This window comes from Coregonus clupeaformis, chromosome 16 (assembly GCF_020615455.1).
Source record: "Coregonus clupeaformis isolate EN_2021a chromosome 16, ASM2061545v1, whole genome shotgun sequence".
Taxonomy (NCBI): Eukaryota; Metazoa; Chordata; class Actinopteri; order Salmoniformes; family Salmonidae; genus Coregonus; species Coregonus clupeaformis.
Window position 1 is genome coordinate 55,689,583 of NC_059207.1, and position 23,176 is coordinate 55,712,758.

At 41.1% G+C, this 23,176-nt stretch overlaps 1 protein-coding gene across 1 annotated transcript; it reads right to left on the minus strand.

Moving 5' to 3' along the window:
- Window positions 1–2,473: 2,473 nt before the first annotated feature.
- Window positions 2,474–22,926, minus strand: LOC121585221 (calcineurin B homologous protein 3). The gene is made up of 8 exons (XM_041901663.1): window positions 22,686–22,926; window positions 6,032–6,101; window positions 4,946–5,026; window positions 4,528–4,667; window positions 4,001–4,062; window positions 3,654–3,761; window positions 3,014–3,061; window positions 2,474–2,764 (listed from the first exon to the last, which is right to left on the minus strand). The coding sequence occupies exons 1-8, from the start codon at window positions 22,747–22,749 to the stop codon at window positions 2,681–2,683; spliced, it is 657 nt and encodes a 218-aa protein (XP_041757597.1). The 5' UTR covers window positions 22,750–22,926; the 3' UTR covers window positions 2,474–2,680.
- Between the last annotated feature and the right edge of the window lie 250 nt (window positions 22,927–23,176).

Here is a 23,176-nt window from a genome sequence, read left to right on the forward strand (position 1 = left end):
GACCCCTACCACCAGCCCTTCAGACCCCTACCACCAGCCCTGCATGCAGACCCCTACCACCAGCCCTGCATGCAGACCCCTACCACCACCAGCCCTGAATGCAGACCCCTTCCACCACCAGCCCTGCAGACCCCTACCACCAGCCCTTCAGACCCCTACCACCAGCCCTGCATGCAGACCCCTACCACCAGCCCTTCAGACCCCTACCACCAGCCCTGCATGCAGACCCCTACCACCAGCCCTGCATGCAGACCCCTACCACCAGCCCTTCAGACCCCTACCACCAGCCCTGCATGCAGACCCCTACCACCACCAGCCCTGCAGACCCCTACCACCAGCCCTTCAGACCCCTACCACCAGCCCTGCATGCAGACCCCTACCACCACCAGCCCTGCTGACCCCTACCACCAGCCCCGTAGACAGTATGTACAAAGCAAATCAGCTTTTATATATCCGTTAGATTTTTCAAACTGAATCTCATTTTTAATTAGTAGCTGTCCTTATTTTTTAAAAGAAGCTCATGTGTTTCCTTGTACTGTTAAGGAATTTGTTTTAATCTTGCTCTTCATGTTTTTTTTAGAGCAATGAATTCAGAATGGATGCAATCCAGTCAAACACGCGATTTTCCAGTGTTTTATATATATTTCTACACTATGAGGTTGGAATAATACTGTGAAATTTGAACATGATGATACTGCCCTTTTAGTGTAAGAGCTGTTTGAAAAGACCGCCTGACATTTCAGCCTGTTTTGGTGGCATAGAGTTTTGGACTTCCATGGTGAAATCACCATGCTGTAAATTAGTTAATAGACCATTAAGAAAGATAGTTCCAAACCTCTGCCAATAATAGCACATTTTCAGTTTTCTCTTACCACTCAGACCACTCCCAGATATTCCTAGCAAAATTCTTGCTTGGGAAATTGCTCTTTGCTAAGAAGCTAAGCTTTTCTCCATTGTACTGTTAAACAATCACAGTAAGGTACTTCATTTATACCCATAAATGATTTGATATTGAGATAGAAACTGCTGCATTGGACCTTTAACTAGACATTGAAGTTGATACTGACATCCTCCAAAAATGTATGGGCAACAATGGTCCTTTTGCTTAATTTACTTCAGTGGAACTGCAGATGGCAGTCTTATCTATATTCACAAGAATATGGAAGCAAAACACAAGTAACTCCAACAATTTTTCATCTTATAATTTCTTTATTTTTAATTAATGACTAAAATATGTGTATAAATTAGTGCAAAGGCTATTACAGGTTCTTTGGACATAAGGAACAATATTCATCTAATGTATTAAAACATTGATTTAAGGATCAATGTTTTCAACATGAGTAATACATAAAAGTGGTTATTCTTCTTTGATTTAGAGGGTAGAAGGGTGAGACTCCACTGAAAGGGCACAGGAATAATGAAGCTTGGTGAACTAGATAATTGAGTCTTCCGTGTATTCTCAAGCCCTGTCGGAATGCACTGTGCCCCACAGAGCCAGAATAAAAGTGACCCTGGATGCCAACACTGATCCTCTCAGTGATCCACATAATGGGTCGTGTGAACCTCTAGGCATTCAAAATGGCTGTACTCTTATGTATACATAAAAAAAAACAGTTACAGGGTTTAATGGCTGTGATAGGAGAACATTGAGGATAGATCAACAACATTGCAGTTACTCCACAATGCTAACCTAATTGACAGAGTGAAAAGAAGGAAGCCTGTACAGAATCCAAATATTCCAAAACATTTATCCTGTTTGCAACAAGGCACTAAAGTAATACTGCAAAAAAATGTGGCAAAGCGATTAACTTTTTGTCCTGAATACAAAGTGTTATGTTTGGGGCAAATCCAATACGACACATTACTGAGTACCACTCTCCATATTTTCAAGCATAGTGGTGACTGCATGATGTTACGGGTATGCTTGTAATCGTTTAGGACTGGGGAGATTTTCAGGATCGAAAAGAAACGGAATGGAGCTAAGCACAGGCAAAGTCCTAGAGGAAAACCTGCTTTCCACCAGACACTGGGAGATGAATTAACCTTTCAGCAGGACAATAACCTAAAACACAAGGCCAAGTCTATACTGGAGTTGCTTGCCAAGAAGATAGTGAATGTTCCTGAGTGGCCGAGTTAACGTTTTTGAGTTAAATCTCCTTGAAAATCTATGGAAAGACCTGATATTTGACAGAGCTTGAATAATTTTGAAAAGAATAATGGGCAAATGTTGCACCATCCAGGTGTGGAAAGCTCCTACAGAGTTACCCAGAAAGACTCACAGCTGTAATCGCTGCCAAAATTGCTTTTACAAAGTATGGACTCAGGGGTGTGAATACTTAGTGTATGTAAATTTGATATTTCTGCATTTCATTTTCAATCAATGTGCAAACATTTCTAAAAACATGTTTTCACTTTGTCATTATGGGGTATTGTGTGTAGATGGGTGAGAAAAATAAATAAATGTAATCCATTTTGAATTCAGGCTGTAACACAACAAAATGTGGAATAAGTCGAGGGGTATGAATACTTTCTGAAGGCACTGTATATCACAGTGGATTATGATCTCCCATCAATCATTCAGAAGTTATAAAAGGTATTTGGCTTCATTCCAGAGGAAGCCCGGAGAGATTCATTCTGCTAAAAACAGCAGTAACAGATGTATTTTAAAGGAGACCGGGACTCATTTTCCACATCGCATGGTTGCAGTGTCCATGTTTAAAAAGCGAACGTGCATCCTCGTCTCAATATCGAAGGTTTTAAGAATCTGTGGGGAGAAAAGGTAGGGGAATATAAGACTGATATGGCAGTATTCAGTATATAAAGTATAGCAGTATGTTAAGACACAATCCATGTCTCAAGGCTTAAAAATCCTTCTTTAACCTTTCTCCTTCCCTTCATCTACACCGATTTGAAGTGGATTTAACAAGTGACATCAATAAGGGATCATATCTTTCACCTGGTTAGTCTGTCATGGAAAGAGCAGGTATTTCTAATGTTTTGTATACAACCATACCTGAAGAAAATTTTCAAAAGTGATTCCTTCATAGAATTCATCAGGTTCCTGAAAAACAAAGTAACCCAATTTAAAGGGGAAATCTACAGTTGCTACATTCATTTTTACCTAGGGCTGCAAAGGGAATATTACTGAAACTTTTCAAATGTAGCAGTAAACTACCAGAATTTAGGTAACTTTCAAGGTTTCTTTGGAATTGTATAAGATGACATCTAGGGCCTTTTATCTGGCCCTCTGTGTGGCCTTATCACATGTAAAATATATGAAATAATCAAATAAGATGATAGAAAATTGTGTCAAAGCTGTAAAACATCCTAAATATAAATCATCATCTTAGTGAATACCATTGTTGTTTAATATATTGTATTTTATTTTACACACGTTGTTATTGTTTGAACTGCAGATTGCCCCTTTAAGCAATAAGGCATGAGGACCTGTGGATTATCATGAATAACTGAGGGCTGTTCTTAGGCACGGCACCAAGCAGTACAAAGTAGAACAGTTCTTTGCACTTCAAAATAAGGTGTGGTTCACTGTAATCAATTGAGTTATCATTTTATCTTACTCATGCACTTCTTCCTTCATTAACTCTTTGGTCTTAAGGGTACGAACATTAAGGATGAAGTGATAACCCCGTTACCATTTTGCCCCTTGTGGTGCTTGCAACTTCCAGCATGGCGGCGTCTGCAATGGCCTTTGCGGTCTCCTGCCCGATTGTGCCAGCCTTAGACAGGAGCTCGTCTACCGCCTGGAGGAGGGAAAGAGCACACCGGTCCATTCAACGTCAATGATAAACAGACCTTCACAAAACGTATCAGGATAGGTTTGCTGACATAGGATCAGTTTAGCCTTTTTGATCATAATGAATAATATTACATGGACGGGGGGGGGACCTGATTTTAGTTCAGCACTCCTGCCCTGAGACACTGTGAATACAGGCCCTGGGCCTGGAGGGTTATGGTGAGGAGAGAGTAGTAAAGGGAGTACCCGTCTGTACTCCTCCAGAGTGATGGTGCCGTCGCTGTCTGTGTCATGCATGTTGAACAGAACTGAAGAGACACAATTAAGACGAACAAGCAAATTAGTATGTTTTTTACCAACTATTGTATCCCCAAAGATGGTCTCTACTATCGTTTCTATTCTATTTCATCCATCATTGAATGGGAAGGGTGTCCGTGGGCAGGATATGGCCCTAATGGCTCATTCCACATCATCAGGATGGATGAGGAAGGAATGATTATGAGAATGTTTGGCTTTCTGAGATGCAGCCATGATAAGTAGGAGCAAGACAGACTGGCTGGTGTACTCCAGACCCAATCTAGACTCTACACTAGAGTATGATTAGTGAACTGAAACTATGTTATGATTCGATCTAGAATAGCCCTTTATATAAAACATGTTGCCTGCATGACTCAGTCACGACCACATTAGCCCACTGAGCTAAAGCCTAGGCATTAGCTCTGGGCACAAACACAGGTCTCAGCAAGGTTACTCTACTCATCACCAAACCATACAGCGTAGTTTCTCCCGCCTCAGTTTCTCCCTCTCCTCCTCTGTGATGTGCATGGCTGCCGGGCGAAAGTGAGACATGACCATGAGGAACTCCTCAAAGCCAATCACCTTGACCGTACCCGTCTCATTCTGATGGAGGTTTCTAAATCAAGTAAACATGGAGAGGCATTAGCCTGGTTAAACCAGACTAACCGGCAAGGTGACCAAGGCTAGAGGCATAGAGTTACATGTATATGTGAATTCACTGAGATTGCTCTGCGTTGAACATGCTTCAAAACGAAGGCCTTTACTGCGTCACTGATTACCTCATGAACAAAACTGACCTTTATGTGTAATAACATTGTTTTAACAGTTAATGACAGTAAATACAGTATGTATTAAACGAGAGATTTCAATGTTGCACTTTGGTTATATAATCACCTTTTATCAAAGAAGGCATTAATAATTTGAGCCCGGAGTGGATTGTTATCTAGAGCAGGGATGCTCGCCAAGTCCTGTCGACTGCAAAAGAAAACATGACATGAAAATATGTTAGTAACAACTATATTATCATGTGAGATGTTTACTGCCTTTTGCTAAAGGCCAAGGTTACTGTCAACAAATATTATATTAAGGTTACTGTCAACAAGTATCAATTAAATTGGTACAGCCCTCTCACTAACGGGTAGCACAGATGTAGCCTCTTACGAGGCACGCCTCAAAATATGTTAATGAGCCAGAAACAACAATACCATATTAGAAATACTTGTTTAATTTCAAATTTCTCCATTATAGGCTTCTTATCATAATGAACGATATCAGCAAAATGTCCAGGATAAGTGGTCTGTGCAAGTAGGTTGGCTGCTAGGTAATGTGTTTACATATTACAGCATATCAATGAATGCCAATTTGGAAGCCTGTGTTAAGGCCTCCTGAAGTGTAAGTGATAGAAAATACCAAATGCTGCACTTAACAAAGGCCTCAAAACTGTGACTACAGGGCAAAACAGACCAAAGGACAAGGCAAATACTCAACCATTAGCTTCCACTCCAATCTGTCCCCTATACACATTTAATTGATGGGGTACTACTACCACTTCTAAATTACATTGGTACAGCACAAATGTAGGCTCTTACAAGGCATGCCTCAAAAATATGTTAATGAGCCAGAAACCGCAATACCATGCACCAACTAGTGGTCAAAAGGATTTTGGCACTCCAAAAATATAGTATGGTACTGTATTCTGTGGGGTGGAATTACAAGCCATTCAAAATACAACAAAACCTTTTTCTCTCTTACTTTAGAGAATGTGCTTTGATTTTGTCCGACCTTGTACTCGTTGTGTGGCATTCTATTTTGTACATTCACAAATACAGTAAGTGAACCGCTACTGTATTTTACGTAGAATATTTGATGGTTAATTCCAAAATATATAAAATATTTCCTGAATGGTTTTACAGTATATGAATAGATTAGATGGGTGACAGCCAATTATGTACTGTATATCTATGATGTAGGTGACACTACCTTAGTGTCTCCTGATTCTTGTTCAGCTGTCTGAATCTCTTGTTGAGGTTGCCAATCTGCTCCAGGGAAACTGAAAGGAAACAATCACAGTAGTTTGGAGGGGTAAATTAGCATTAGCAATTGAAGACTTATCAAAGTCATAACTTGAAGGTATTCCATTTCTACATACCCCAACCTTCTAGACTAGCTGGATCTCTTTTGCAAATCATTTCTTTTTTATTTAGCCTTTCCCTCTGGTATGTATTGGTTTTGAAGTGTAAAACATGTAAATGATCTGTAGCAATTACTTTGGATTCAGGTACAAAAGGGTACATAACAGATAAACCTCTTCAGAAATGGGCAGAATTGTGACAACAATAGGCCTACGACACAATCAACATAATGATAAAAAGCACTATCGGCCTAATAGAAAAACAAACATACTCTAGTGAGATTATATTTGCTTTCAAAGGGAACTTAGAATTATTGACTTCTTTGTGGGCTAATGTCCAAATAAAGGATCACAGGGGGTTCTATTTCCACATCAACATTTGAATGTTATGGTTGCAAGATACAGTTAAAGAACCACAGTTTGTGATATTTTACTTTGCATACAATAGTGCTTACTTTGACTTCTCCTCAAAGGAGGAACGTGCTTTGTCCTCACTGTGCTTGTTGAAAGCACATAAGGGCAATTTCATGGTAACAGAATGACGGTGAGACTCCAATGTTTCACTTAAAAAATATGCCAGACAAAAACCATTGATTGAAAAGTTAAACAAACCAAACAAACTATGCACAAGGACTACTTTTATCAATTTCTACTGAAATGTTTACAAAAACATATTTACTCGAATGACAGTGCAGATGCAAAGTTTGAAAACATAATTAAGGTAAAATCTCCCTCAGTTTTTTATGTGACCACTTTTTCCAAATATTCGGTCAAATATCTACTCCGAATTAAGATTCAAAGATGTCTGCAGAATGAATGGGGTGTCAGCTATGATGACACCTTGAGTTTGAAAAAATATATTTTGGCTATGACATCACGGGTCCCTCATCTGTACTATACAGAACTGCATAATTATGAATGTCATTCTCTTTATGGTGATGTAGCCTGAATAGGTACACAAAGGTAGAAAAATGTAATATCCTCTTTTGCATGTTTGGGTGTTAAACTACACACTGGCTATATCTGTATACCTGATGCAGGACCCACTGGTTGATGCTTATTTATAAAACCCTCTTAGGCCTCACGACCCCCTATCTGAGATACCTACTGCAACCCTCATCCTCCACATACAACACCCGTTCTGCCAGTCACATTCTGTTAAAGGTCCCCAAAGCACACACGTTCCTGGGTTGCTACTCTTTTCAGTTCGCTGCAGCTAGCGACTGGAACGAGCTGCAAAAACACTGAAACTGGACAGTTTTCTCTCCATCTCTTCATTCAAAGACTCAAGCATGGACACTCTTACTGACACTTGTGGCTGCTTCGCGTGATGTATTGTTGTCTTTCACTTCTGGACCTTTGTGCTGTTGTCTGTGCCCAATAATGTTTGTACCATGTTTTGTGCTGCTACCTTGTTGTGCTGCTGCCATGTTGTGTTGCTGCCATGCTGTGTTGTTGTATTGGGTCTCTCTTTATGTAGTGTTGTGGTGTCTCTCTTGTCGTGATGTGTGTTTTGTCCTACATTTAAATTTTTTATCCCAGCCCCCGTCCCCGCAGGAGGCCTTTTGCCTTTTGGTAGGCCGTCATTGTAAATAAGAATTTGTTCTTAACTGACTTGCCTAGTTAAATAAAGGTTAAATAAAACAATATGATTCTAAGGAGCTCTCTCTCCAAACAAGACCAAATTTAGTTGGTCCGCACCGGATCAAATCTGGACCAATCATAAATGTCTATGTTTCACAAGTTTGGACATCACAGTAGTGTACAGTACAGCCCAGAGTAGAGTTCAGTACAGTACATCACAGTAAATTAGAGTGTAGTTCAGTACAGTAGAGTGGAGTACATTTTCAGTAGCGGTGCGTGGGTAAAATCACTGGGCAAGACAGAAGAAAAGGCATATTACAACCTACAGTGAGGGAAAAAAGTATTTGATCCCCTGCTGATTTTGTACGTTTGCCCACTGACAAACAAATTATCAGTCTATAATTTTAATGGTAGGTTTATTTGAACAGTGGGAGACAGAATAACAACAAAATAATCCAGAAAAACGCATGTCAAAAATGTTATGAATTGATTTGCATTTTAATGAGGGAAATAAGTATTTGACCCCCTCTCAATCAGAAAGATTTCTGGCTCCCAGGTGTCTTTTATACAGGTAATGAGCTGAGATTAGGAGCACACTCTTAAAGGGAGTGCTTCTAATCTCAGCTTGTTACCTGTATAAAGGACACCTGTCCACAGAAGCAATCAATCAATCAGATTCCAAACTCTCCACCATGGCCAAGACCAAAGAGCTCTCCAAGGATGTCAGGGACAAGACCTACACAAGGCTGGAATGGGCTACAAGACCATCGCCAAGCAGCTTGGTGAGAAGGTGACAACAGTTGGTGCGATTATTCGCAAATGGAAGAAACACAAAAGAACTGTCAATCTCCCTCGGCCTGGGGCTCCATGCAAGATCTCACCTCGTGGAGTTGCAATGATCATGAGAACGGTGAGGAATCAGCCCAGAACTACACGGGAGGATCTTGTCAATGATCTCAAGGCAGCTGGGACCATAGTCACCAAGAAAACAATTGGTAACACACTACGCCGTGAAGGACTGAAATCCTGCAGCGCCCGCAAGGTCCCCCTGCTCAAGAAAGCACATATACAGTGGGGAGAACAAGTATTTGATACACTGCCAATTTTGCAGGTTTTCCTACTTACAAAGCATGTAGAGGTCCAGAAAATCACATTGTATGATTTTTAAGTAATTAATTTGCATTGTATTGCATGACATAAGTATTTGATCACCTACCAACCAGTAAGAATTCCGGCTCTCACAGACCTGTTAGTTTTTCTTTAAGAAGCCCTCCTGTTCTCCACTCATTACCTGTATTAACTGCACCTGTTTGAACTCGTTTACTGTATAAAAGACACCTGTCCACACATTCAATCAAACAGACTCCAACCTCTCCACAATGGCCAAGACCAGAGAGCTGTGTAAGGACATCAGGGATACAATTGTAGACCTGCACATGGCTGGGATGGGCTACAGGACAATAGGCAAGCAGCTTGGTGAGAAGGCAACAACTTTTGGCGCAATTATTAATAAATGGAAGTAGTTCAAGATGACGGTCAATCACCCTCGGTCTGGGGCTCCGTGCAAGATCTCACCTCGTGGGGCATCAATGATCATGAGGAAGGTGAGGGATCAGCCCAGAACTAGACGGCAGGACCTGGTCAATGACCTGAAGAGAGCTGGGACCACAGTCTCAAAGAAAACCATTAGTAACACACTACGCCGTCATGGATTAAAATCCTGCAGCGCACGCAAGGTCCCCCTGCTCAAGCCAGCGCATGTCCAGGCCCGTCTGAAGTTTGCCAATGACCATCTGGATGATCTAGAGGAGGAATGGGAGAAGGTCATGTGGTCTGATGAGACAAAAATAGAGATTTTTGGTCTAAACTCCACTCGCCGTGTTTGGAGGAAGAAGAAGGATGAGTACAACCCCAAGAACACCATCCCAACCGTGAAGCATGGAGGTGGAAACATCATTCTTTGGGGATGCTTTTCTGCAAAGGGGACAGGATGACTGCACTGTATTGAGTGGAGGATGGATGGGGCCATGTATCGCGAGATCTTGGCCAACAACCTCCTTCCCTCAGTAAGAGCATTGAAGATGGGTCGTGGCTGGGTCTTCCAGCATGACAACGACCCGAAACACACAGCCAGGGCTACTAAGGAGTGGCTCCGTAAGAAGCATCTCAAGGTCCTGGAGTGGCCTAGCCAGTGTCCAGACCTGAACCCAATAGAAAATCTTTGGAGGGAGCTGAAAGTCTGAATTGCCCAGCGACAGCCCCGAAACCTGAAGGATCTGGAGAAGGTCTGTATGGAGGAGTGGGCCAAAATCCCTGCTCCAGTGTGTGCAAACCTGGTCAAGACCTACAGGAAACGAATGATCTCTGTAATTGCAAACAAAGGTTTCTGTACCAAATATTAAGTTCTGCTTTTCTGATGTATCAAATACTTATGTCATGCAATAAAATGCAAATTAATTACTTAAAATCATACAATGTGATTTTCTGGATCTTTGTTTTAGATTCCGTCTCTCACAGTTGAAGTGTACCTATGATACAAATTACAGACCTCTACATGCTTTGTAAGTAGGAAAACCTGCAAAATCGGCAGTATATCAAATACTTGTTCTCCCCACTGTACGTGCCTGTCTGAAGTTTGCCAATGAACATCTGAATGATTCAGAGGAGAACTGGGTGAAAATGGAGCTCTTTGGCATCAACTCAACTCGCCGTGTTTGGAGGAGGAGGAATGCTGCCTATGACCCCAAGAACACCATCCCCACCGTCAAACATGGAGGTGGAAACATTATGCTTTGGGGGTGTTTTTCTGCTAAGGGTACAGGACAACTTCAGCGCATCAAAGGGACTTTGATCTTGGGTGAGAACCTCCTTCCCTCAGCCAGGGCATTGAAAATGGGTCGTGGATTGGTATTCAAGCATGACAATGACCCAAAACACACGGCCAAGGCAACAAAGGAGTGGCTCAAGAAGAAGCACATTAAGGTCCTGGAGTGGCCTAGCCAGTCTCCAGACCTTAATCCCATACAAAATCTGTGGAGGAAGCAGAAGGTTCGAGTTGCCAAACGTCAGGCTCGAAACCTTAATGACTTGGAGAAGATCTGCAAAGTGGAGTTGGACAAAATCCCTCCTGAGATGTGTGCAAACCTGGTGGCCAACTACAAGAAACGTCTGACCTCTGTGATTGCCAACAAGGGTTTTGCCACCAAGTACTAAGTCATGTTTTGCAGAGGGGTCAAATACTTATTTCCCCCATTAAAATGCAAATAAATTCATAACATTTTTGACATGCGTTTTTCTGGATTTTTTTGTTGTTATTCTGTCTCTCACTGTTCAAATAAACCTACCATTAAAATTATAGACTGATCATTTGTTTGTCAGTGGGCAAACGTACAAAATCAGCAGGGGATCAAATACTTTTTTCCCTCACTGTATGTGTTGTAATACATAACAGAGAGTTAATGCAAGTCGCAAAGAAAACAGTTGCTGCCTCCACTATTCAAGCACCATTTCAATTTCAAAATGTCAACATCGTAAACTAAAATATACCAAAAACTATTTTGTCGAATCAACATAAACTAAATATGATGTAGCTGTCCATGGTTCTGATTTCTCTCTATATCTGTGTGTGTGTGAGTGAGTGAGTGAGTGAGTGAGTGAGTGAGTGAGTGAGTGAGTGAGTGAGTGAGTGAGTGAGTGAGTGAGAGGGAGTGTGTGCCTGTGTGTGTGTGCGTTCGTGCATGTAGAAAAAACATGTTCACTCACCCTACTTGTATAGAAATGTCAATGCCATCATGTTCATGTTAATGAAACGGTCATACAATACACGCTTTTATTTTTTGTTGTCCTAGGCTACCTGGCTAAAATGCTTGCTTGCTAGCCTAACTTCCTTTCATGGGCAACGTTAGTTAACATTAGCCTTCTACATCTAGCTACATATTGAACTTCCATCCTTTCAGGCCAGGGGTGCAATGTATGAATTTATGGTTGAATTATGGAATATATTAAATATGGAGAATTAAGTAAAACCACAAGTCCAAATCCCTATCACCATCCATGGCTAATTTAGGAAAGGGCAGATTTTAGCTAGCTAGCTAGCCACCAGAGGACAACAATACAACGAGATGCAACAATTCAAGTTGTTTCTGTCAACGATGTATTGCTCTTGATGCAATGTGATTGGAGTGAAACCAAATCCAAACTGGCTTCCCTTGACACTTTTATTTGGTGTGACAGGTCCATTAACAGTTTTTTTTAAATCAATGGAGGCCAAATGCTCGCTGGCTTCCTTTACATTCAATGCTACAGGCGGCAACAATGCCCTACTCTTTTTGACCAGACAGCATCAGATAGATGGACTACACATACACAGACAGAGGGGCGCTGTTTCGCTCGCTCGGATGCTTTCTCTGGTCAGATAGATTCAGCCTCTTGGGAATTGAAGGAAAATTATGAAACACAGAGAGACGAAAGATAAAATATTTTTGAGCGACTTACATTAGAGCATTCATTTTAAGATACAGTGAGGGGAAAAAGTATTTGATCCCCTGCTGATATTGTACGTTTGCCCACTGACAAAGACATGATCAGTCTATAATTTTATAATTTTATAATTCCAGCTTGACAATGACCCAAAACACACGACCAAGGCAACAAAGGAGTGGCTCAGGAAGAAGCACATTAAGGTCCTGGAGTGGCCTAGCCAGTATCCAGACCTTAATCCCATAGAAAATCTGTGGAGGGAGCTGAAGGTTCGAGTTGCCAAACGTCAGCCTCGAAACCTTAATGACTTGGAGAAGATCTGCAAAGAGGAGTGGAACAAAATCCCTCCTGAGATGTGTGCAAACCTGGTGGCCAACTACAAGAAACGTCTGACCTTTTTGATTGTCAACAAGGGTTTTGCAACCAAGTACTAAGTACTATTTCCCTCATTAAAATGCAAATCAATTCATAACATTTTTGACATGCGTTTTTCTTGATCTTTTTGTTGTTATTCTGTCTCTCACTGTTCAAATAAACGTACCATTAAAATTATAGACTGATCATGTCTTTGTCAGTGGGCAAACGTACAAAATCAGCAGGGGATAAAATACTTTTTCCCCCTCACTGTATGCCTTATTAAATAAAAAAATATATAGACTCTTAGCTTTAATTTGACACCAAATTTGATGTGCTCCTAGGAACTTCAGATGTTAGTGTTCATGGGGCTTTTTACATGGAGATGCCATTTACAAAAATGTATGTTTGCAGTAGCAACAACTACTGAAGGTGAATGCTTCAGCAACCACACAGAACAATGCCCCACACTAGACTCTTGCACGGGCAGGTTTATAGACTTACAGTACCAGTCAAAGGTTTGGACACACCTACTCATTCCACGGTTTTTCTTTATTTTTACTATTTTTTACATTGTAGAATAATAGCAAAGACATCAAAACTATGAAATAACACATATGGAATCATGTAGTAAACAAAAAAGTGTTAAACAAATCAAAGTATATTTTATATTTGAGAATCTTCGAATAGCCACCCTTTGCCTTGATGACAGCTTTGCACACTCTTGGCATTCTCTCAACCAGCTTCACCTGGAATGCTTTTCCAACAGTCTTGTAGGAGTTCCCACATATTCTGAGCACTTATTTGTTGCTTTTCCTTCACTCTGCGGTCCGACTCATCCCAAACAATCTCAATTGGGTTGAGGTCGGGGGATTGTGGAGGCCAGGTCATCTGATGCAGCACTCCATCACTCTCCTTCTTGGTAAAATAGCCCTTACACAGCCTGGAGGTGTGTTGGGTCATTGTCCTGTTGAAAAACAAATGAAAGTCCCACTAAGCCCAAACCAGATGGGATGGCGTATCGCTGCAAAATGTTGTGGTAGCCATGCTGGTTAAGTGTGCCTTGAATTCTAAATAAATCACAGACAGTCACCAGCAAAGAACCCCCACACCATAACACCTCCATCTCCATGCTTTACGGTGGGAACTACACATGCGGAGATCTTCCATTCACCCACACTGCATCTCACAAAGACACGGCGGTTGGAACCCAAAATCTCAAATTTGGACTCCAGACCAAAGGACATATTTCCACCGGTCAAATGTCCATTGCTCGTTTTCTTGGCCCAAGCAGGTCTCTTCTTATTGGTGTCCTTTAGTAGTGGTTTCTTTGCAGCAATTCGACCATGAAGGCCTGATTCACACGTCCCCTCTGAACAGTTGATGTTGAGATGTGTCTGTTACTTGAACTCTGTGAAGCATTTATTTGGGCTGCAAATTCTGGTAACTCTAATGAACTTATCCTCTGCAGCAGAGTTAACTCTGGGTCTTCCATTCCTGTCGCAGTCCTCATGAGTGCCAGTTTCATCATAGCGCTTGATGGTTTTTGTGACTGCACTTTAAGAAACTTTCAAAGTTCTTGAAATTTTCCGTATTGACTGACCTTCATGTCTTAAAGTAATGCTGGACTGTCGTTTCTCTTTGCTTATTTGAGCTGTTCTTGCCATAATATGGAATTGGTATTTTACCAAGTAGGGCTATCTTCTGTACACCCCCCCCACACCTTGTCATAACACAACTGATTGGCTCAAACGCATTAAGAAGGAAATAAATTCCACAGATTAACTTTTAAGGCACACCTGTTAATTGAAATGCATTCCAGGTGACTACCTCATGAAGCTGGTTGAGAGAATGCCAATAGTGTGCAAAGCTGTCATCAAATCAAAGGGTGGCTATTTGAAGAATCTCAAATATAAAATATATTTTGATTTGTTTAACACTTTTTTGGTTACTACATGATTCCATATGTGGTATTTCATAGTTTTGATGTCTTCACTATTATTCTACAATGTAGAAAATAGTAAAAAATTAAGAAAAACCCTTGAATGAGTAGATGTGTCCAAACTTTTGACTTGTACTGTATGTGGGTGGTGTGTGCATGCAGCAATACAGCAATATTGCATATTGCGTTCCAGACTCCTCTGTTTTCCCTCTCAACACTCTGAGTTGCAAATGTATTCAGCCAACATTGACTTTGCACTGCAAGCTCATGGCTCAACTCTTAATCCATGTTTGTGAACAGAGGTATCAGTGCAATTGTTGCAACAATGTAATCACAGGAAGGATAACAGTGTAATTAGTCATGTTTTCAAGCAGATAATGGAAATCCTTGAATTGCTAAATCCTCAAGCCTCTCAGGCATGGTCTTGTCTGTGGAATGACTTAAGCAAAGGACATGTTGCTACAGTAGTATCAGTATTCATCAGACAAGGCCTAGACCTATAGGTATTTATGAGACATTACATGAGTGTATCGACCAGGTAGCACAGTGAAACAGGGTCAGTTGTTGCAGAAATTGACCCACTATGCTGTTTACTTTCTGCATCTACGTCATACTGCTGAGTCGACCTTTAACGCATCGTCTCTACACTAACATCACAAGAAAGACAACTTCATTTTGATGGGTGTTTATGTTTTGTGGAATTGAAAAAAAGTAATACTTTAATAGAGTTTAAATGTTTACAAATTAGATGCTCTGGAATGAAAGCAACTTCCGAAAATGAACACTCAGATTATAGTGATATTATGTCTGATCTCGCAAACAATGTAAAGTATGTATAGATAGGTGTAATCTAGCTATTGACACACTTGTTGAATTATGCAACAGAACGTGACAACAACAGTAATTAATGCGGAAGTCTAGACAGCGCAGGTTAGTGCAGATAGGCCTAGACAGTGCAAGTTCCACCCCTTTATGTTAATGTATGAAGTATGAAGTATTCAGACCCCTTGACTTTTTCCACATTTTGTTACGTTAAAGCCTTATTGTAAAATGGATGAAATGTTTTTTCCCCCCTAATCAATCTACACAGTACCCCATAATGACAAAGCAAATCTTTTCTAATTTATCAAAAACTGAAATATGACATTTACATAAGTATGCAGACCCTTTACTCAATACTTTGTTGAAGCACCTTTGGCAGCGATTACAGCCTTGAGTCTTCTTGGGTATGACACTACAAGCTTGGCACACCTGTATTTGGGAAGTTTCTCCCATTCTTCTCTGCAGATCCTCTCAAGCTCTGTCAGGTTGGATGGGGAGCGTCGCTGCATAGCTATTTTCAGGTCTCTCCAGAGATGTTAGATCAGTTTCAAGTCTGGGCTCTGGCTGGGCCACTCAAGGACATTCAGAGACTCTTGGCTGTGTGCTTAGGGTCGTTGTCCTGTCGGAAAGTGAACCTTCGCCCCAGTCTGAGGTCCTGAGCGCTCTGGAGCAGGTTTTCATCAAGGATCTCTCTGTACCTTGCTCCGTTCATCTTTCCCTCGATCCTGACTAGTCTCCCTGTCCCTGCCGCTGAAAAACATCCCCACAGCATGATGCTGCCACCACCATGCTTCACCGTAGGGATGGTGCCAGGTTTCCTCCAGACGTAACGCTTGGCATTCAGGCCAAAGAGTTCAATCTTGGTTTCATCAGACCAGATAATCTTGTTTCTCATGGTCTGAGAGTCCTTTAGGTACCTTTTGGCAAACTCCAAGCGGGCTGTTATTTGCCTTTTACTGAGGAGTGGCTTCCGTCTGGCCACTCTACCATAAAGGCCTGATTGGTGGAGTGCTGCAGAGATGGTTGTCCATCTGGAAGGTTCTCACATCTCCACAGAGGAACTCTGGAACTCTGTCAGAGTGACCATCGGGTTCTTGGTCACCTCCCTGACCAATGCCCTTCTCCCCCGATTGCTCAGTTTGGCCGAGCGGCCAGCTCTAGGAAGAGTCTTGGTGGTTCCAAACTTCTTCCATTGAGGAATGATGGAGGCCACTGTGTTCTTGGGTACCTTCAACGCTGCAGACATTTTTTGGTACCCTTCCCCAGATCTGTGCCTCGACACAATCCTGTCTCGGCGCTCTATGGACAATTCCTTCGACCTCATGGCTTGGTTTTTGCTCTGACATGCACTGTCAACTGTGGGACCTTATATAGACAGGTGTGTGCCTTTCCAAGTCATGTCCAATCAATTGAATTTACCACAGGTGGACTCCAATCAAGTTGTAGAAACAACTCAAGGATGCTCAATGGAAACAGGATGCACCTTAGCTCAATTTCGAGTCTCATAGCAAAGGGTCTGAATACTTATGTAATTAAGGTATTTCTGCTTTTTATTTGTAATACATTTGCAAAAATGTCTAAAAACTTGTTTTTGATTTGTCATTATGAGGTATTGTGTGTAGATTGATGAGGAAAATGTTTTATTTAATCCATTTTAGAATAAGGCTGTAGGAAGGGGTCTGAATACTGAATATGCAAATACTGTACACCCCAGTGTATTTATGCAAATGATGCACATATAATTGTATTTATTTTAAAACAACATATTTACAAAATACCTGATACCATTTGAAAATGTTTATAAGAGTGCACTCTAAGAAAAAATTGATAACATTTTACAATAAATTGAATACCTGAATTCCCACCAAAATCCTTAAACCCTGATTCATTATTTGTCCGTGCCAGTAAAATGTTTTATGTGCTATAATTCAGTCAATATCTGATGGATTAAAACAATTCTAGTTTAGAGTATCTTCATCCATTGTTCAATTGTTCAACTGTTGCATTTATTAAAATTGTTTGTAAAAACATTAAACAATTTTGATGACCGTTGCTACTGTGCTCACTCAATCAGCCTAGGTGATTTTGCACTCAACAATTTATCTTTGGCCAGCCGTAGAAAGCTAAACGTAGGTATGAGTTTTTGGTTGTTGAGTCAAATAGACCATACCCATTTCAAGCTTATCTTTCTAAAATATTAAAAGTTATTTCAGAATATTTAGCTGGCTAACTCATTGATCCTGCTTTGTAGTATACCCCTCAGAAATTCAATAGTTAATTTTGGTTGTTTATCAAGTTAGCAGGCTAACTAGTTGATCCTGCTTTGTACAGATGTAGGATCTTAATTTGATCACCCTGTTGCAGGACATTTTAAACTCTTAAGGATCGTACCCTTTTTTTCAATTTTCGCCTAAAATCGAACTGCCTGTAGCTAAGAACCTGAAGCAAGGATATGCATATTAATTAATAAAAAATTAATATGCCATTTAGCAGACGCTTTTATCCAAAGCGACTTACAGTCATGCGTGCATACATTTTTACGTATGGGTGGTCCCGGGGATCGAACCCACTACCCTGGCGTTACAAGCACCATGCTCTACCAATTAATTGAGCTACATTTTTTAATTTTAGTCATTTAGCAGACACTCTTATCCAGAGTGGTTAAGTGCCTTGCTCAAGGGCACATCAACAGATTTTTCACCTAGTCGGCTCGGGGATTAGAACCAGCGACCTTTCGGTTACTGGCACAACGCTCTTAACCACTAAGCTACCTGCTTGGTATCATTTGAAAGGAAACACTTTGATGTTTGTGGAAATGTGGAATTAATGTAGGAGAATATAACACATTAGATCTGGTAAAAGATAATACAAGCAAAAAAACATATGTTTTCTATTTATTTTTTTGTTGCATAATCTTTGAAATGCAAGAGAAAGGCCAGACAGTGATGTAGGAATCTAGGTGTAATTTAGATTTTGTCCACAAGATGGCAGCATTGTGTGTACAAAGTTTCAGACTGATCCAGTGAAGAATTACATTACTGCACAATTTTTTGTATCAAGTCTGCCAGGAGTTTTCCCAAATTTTCCGAATTGGTCAATTTATACATTTTCAAGTACATAACTATAGAGAACATACAAAATTGCTATGGTAATAAAAAATGTTAAGTTTACACACTTCCATGAATGTCATACATGATGGATCATTAGCTTCCCTACAGAAAATACACTAACCTTCACACATCTAGATAGTGTGGTATTTTTTTGCTGTAACAGCTACTGTAAATTGGACACTGCAGTTAGATTAACAAGAATTTAAGCTTTCTGCCCATATACAGTGGGGAAAAAAGTATTTAGTCAGCCACCAATTGTGCAAGTTCTCCCACTTAAAAAGATGAGAGAGGCCTGTAATTTTCATCATAGGTACACGTCAACTATGACAGACAAAATGAGAAAAAAAAATCCAGAAAATCACATTGTAGGATTTGTAATGAATTTATTTGCAAATTATGGTGGAAAATAAGTATTTGGTCACCTACAAACAAGCAAGATTTCTGGCTCTCACAGACCTGTAACTTCTTCTTTAAGAGGCTCCTCTGTCCTCCACTCGTTACCTGTATTAATGGCACCTGTTTGAACTTGTTATCAGTATAAAAGACACCTGTCCACAACCTCAAACAGTCACACTCCAAACTCCACTATGACCAAGACCAAAGAGCTGTCAAAGGACACCAGAAACAAAATTGTAGACCTGCACCAGGCTGGGAAGACTGAATCTGCAATAGGTAAGCAGCTTGGTTTGAAGAAATCAACTGTGGGAGCAATTATTAGGAAATGGAAGACATACAAGACCACTGATAATCTCCCTCGATCTGGGGCTCCACGCAAGATCTCACCCCGTGGGGTCAAAATGATCACAAGATCCCAGAACCACACGGGGGGACCTAGTGAATGACCTGCAGAGAGCTGGGACCAAAGTAACAAAGCCTACCATCAGTAACACACTACGCCGCCAGGGACTCAAATCCTGCAGTGCAAGACGTGTCCCCCTGCTTAAGCCAGTACATGTCCAGGCCCGTCTGAAGTTTGCTAGAGTGCATTTGGATGATCCAGAAGAGGATTGGGAGAATGTCATATGGTCAGATGAAACCAAAATAGAACTTTTTGGTAAAAACCCAACTCGTCGTGTTTGGAGGACAAAGAATGCTGAGTTGCATCCAAAGAACACCATACCTACTGTGAAGCATGGGGGTGGAAACATCATGCTTTGGGGCTGTTTTTCTGATCCGTGTAAAGGAAAGAATGAATGGGGCCATGTATCGTCAGATTTTGAGTGAAAACCTCCTTCCATCAGCAAGGGCATTGAAGATGAAACGTGGCTGGGTCTTTCAGTATGACAATGATCCCAAACACACCGCCCGGGCAACGAAGGAGTGGCTTCGTAAGAAGCATTTCAAGGTCCTGGAGTGGCCTAGCCAGTCTCCAGATCTCAACCCCATAGAAAATCTTTGGAGGGAGTTGAAAGTCTGTGTTGCCCAGCGACAGCCCCAAAACATCACTGCTCTAGAGGAGATCTGCATGGAGGAATGGGCCAAAATACCAGCAACAGTGTGTGAAAACCTTGTGAAGACTTACAGAAAACGTTTGACCTATGTCATTGCCAACAAAGGGTATATAACAAAGTATTGAGAAACTTTTGTTATTGACCAAAAACTTATTTTCCACCATAATTTGTAAATAAATTCATTAAAAATCCTACAATGTGATTTTCTGGATTTTTTTTCCTCATTTTGTCTGTCATAGTTGACGTGTACCTATGATGATAATTACAGGCCTCTCTCATCTTTTTAAGTGGGAGAACATGCACAATTGGTGGCTGACTAAATACTTTTTTCCCCCACCGTAAGACATATCTATGTACCGGAAATTTGCCGTTGTTAACAACGCCATTCTAGTCACATATCACATATTGAGCAGCAACCGTCCCGGTATAGGGACACCGATCCCGTAGAGGTAATTTACACTTTGAAATTTTAAACTTGATTTTCCCTTACGAAAAATGTATTAACCACTACAGAAATGTCCATTAATTATAATCCACATAATAATTCACATTTCCTGTTGCTGCAGGATTATTTTCCTGCCGTAGCAAACTGGCTCAAATTAAGATCCTACATCTGTAGTATACCCTTCTGGTCTTCATCTACTGCTTTGGCTAATGAACTGAAGCGATTTCTTTGCTTGATGGTAATGGCTTTCTTTATCTCAGGCAATGTGAGCTTGTTGATGTTGAATATTTTCCGCCCTTGTTTTACAGCATGTGTGGCTCGCAGCTTCCACCAGGTAGTGATCACTGTTGACATCTGCCTCATGGTGGACCTTGACATCCTATAGAGACCTTCGGCAAGTCTTGTTGACAATGATGTGGTCGATTTGGTTGACAGTGTGACCATCTAGGGATCTTCATGTTAATTTATGGATGTCTTTGTGAGGGAAGAGTTTGCCACCAATCACACAGCTGTTATTGAGGCAGAAGTTGGCAAGCCTTTCACCTTTGTTATTGACGGTCCCACAGCCGTGTTGCCCCATGGCCTGCTCATAGTCGGTGTTATCGGCTCCAACCTTCGCATTCATTTCTCCAGTTATCAGGAACACATTGTATTGTGGGACATTGGATACTGCTTGCAGTAGCTGCTCATACCAGTCATCCTTGTCCTCTGCCTCGTTGGTGGGGGCATAGCACTGCAGGATGGTGAGCTTGCAGTGCTTGGAGTTGAATATTGCTCACTGATGGGTTCCCATTCCAAGAGAGATTTGGCAGTTGTTTTGCTAACAATGAGAGCTAAACCACTGGAGTGGGCATCGTCCTTTCCTGAGAAGAGAATTGTTGAGCCATCACTTGTCTCCTTGCGTCCTTAACCAGTCCATCTGCTTTCGCTTACACACAGGATGTCCACATTGTACCTGTCTATCTCTCTGATAACTTCAGCTGTTTTTGAAGCTTCAAACATGGTGCAGACGTTCCATACTCCAAGACGGACTGTAGTTTTGGGCCCTAGAAAACTCCTCATCGAGCTCCTGATTTCCAGGGTATGGCTATCATCTGAAGCCGTCATAGTGCCTTCAGATTGGCAAGAGTTTCCTGAATTTTGGAAGTTGTTGCAGGTTCTGTAACATGGTGTATTTTACTGGGTGGGGTTGTTAGCCCCACGCCCAACCCCCAACCTGGAGGGCCAGGTGCTGTGTTTTGTCTGGCCTCTCACCTGGAACCTGCCCAGCATGGTTAAACCTTCCTGGGGCCGAAACCACACCTGTATAGCTTTCAGGATCACTGAAACACACAAGGTTCCCCACAAACGGCAAGGAAACAGCACTCAGGGAAGACATGGTTATAAACTTCACTTCAAATACCTGCATACCATTCAGCTGCATAATGCAAGACAAGTTTCTTCACCATTATCTTACTTTAGGAGTTCTCACACTGCATAACTAACATGCTGTATTAAGTTACACGGTTATTACACTCTAAACATAATTTTATGTTTAACATTGGAAATCAAGAGTATTGTTTTATGTCTTGATTGATGTCTCTCACCCTTCTACTCTGAGGGAGGAGAAAGCACAGTTCTCCCATTTATAACAGAAGCCAGCTGATGAAAATGAACAGATCAATGTTCCAAGCACAACAAATGTTGCTGCAACAGACCAAATCTGTGAGCAACATTATCCCATCATAAGAGAGTAAATAACCCACTTTTTAAAAACGTTTGTTTTGACCCTTGTCACTTCCAAAAGTAGTGTGATATTTGTTTGTGTAATATTGCACTGTAAATCATCACAAATTATAATTTTCTTCTTCTCACTATCAGTAGAGTAGGCTGTATACTCAAATCATAGGTTATTCACGTTACATGGTACCATATTGGCAAGTAGCATAACATTCTATTCAACTGGTTAAATAAAGTTGTCCCTCTGTCCTTAAAAAGCTTTTTGGAAGGAGTAGCCTACCGCCCTCAGATTTTCAATGGAATGACAGAAGAACAATCCAACTACTGTCTATTCATGTGAAAACAGTTGGAATACAGTCTTATTCTCTGCTCTTAAAAAAACTCGCTACAAAGTAATGTGACTAAGCAATTCATAATTCCAGTTTGAACTATGAAATTATGAGGCATTTATGCTATTTGTCCCTTCATCTAAGGATAGGCTATTTATTTTCCTGCCACAAGATCAATTTAGTTTTTTTGTGTGCATTTGATAATAATCAAATAGAAACTGTGTAATAACACTCCTAGTTTGAGCATATTACAGCCCAGGCTACTTACATCCAGTTCGATCAGCCAGATCTTGGAACTCATGTTCAGTGCGCACAGACTGCGAGGCTCCCATAGCGGTTATTCCCAAAAGAGCGACACTTGCGCATTGAAATTATTTCAGGAGCGCACTACGATCTTTGCCGCAGGTGAATCTACGAGCTGTGTGGACTTTTGCGCTCCTACTGTACTGTCCTCCCTACCAACTAGCTATTCCCTCTGCTTTCTGCTGTCATAAGGAAGTTAGTAACACATGCACTCTTTACTATGGTCCGTCAGGAGGGACGCTTAGCGGTTATCCCCAAGGTCCTAATCTCCAGTGGACAGATTCTGCGTGTAGTTGACCAATAGATTTTACTTCTGGGATTACCAAGGTCCTGAACAAGCTTGATACGCATTTGTCCAGAAGTGAATGTAGAATTAATTCAATGAATTGTGCCTAAATAAATGTGGAACATAAACCAACAGTCATTAATAGCAACTGCAGCAACATTTGCATTTCA

Bases quoted from the DNA above. Each gene is read 5' to 3' on its own strand.
- LOC121585221 (XM_041901663.1), bottom strand. From the start codon at position 22,749: ATGGGAGCCTCGCAGTCTGTGCGCACTGAACATGAGTTCCAAGATCTG. The intron at 3,062-3,653 runs GTAACGGGGTTA...TTTGTTTTTCAG, and splicing joins GCACCACAAGGGGCAAAATG to GAACCTGATGAATTCTATGA. The intron at 2,765-3,013 runs GTATGGTTGTAT...TTCTCCCCACAG, and splicing joins CTTTTGAAAATTTTCTTCAG to ATTCTTAAAACCTTCGATAT.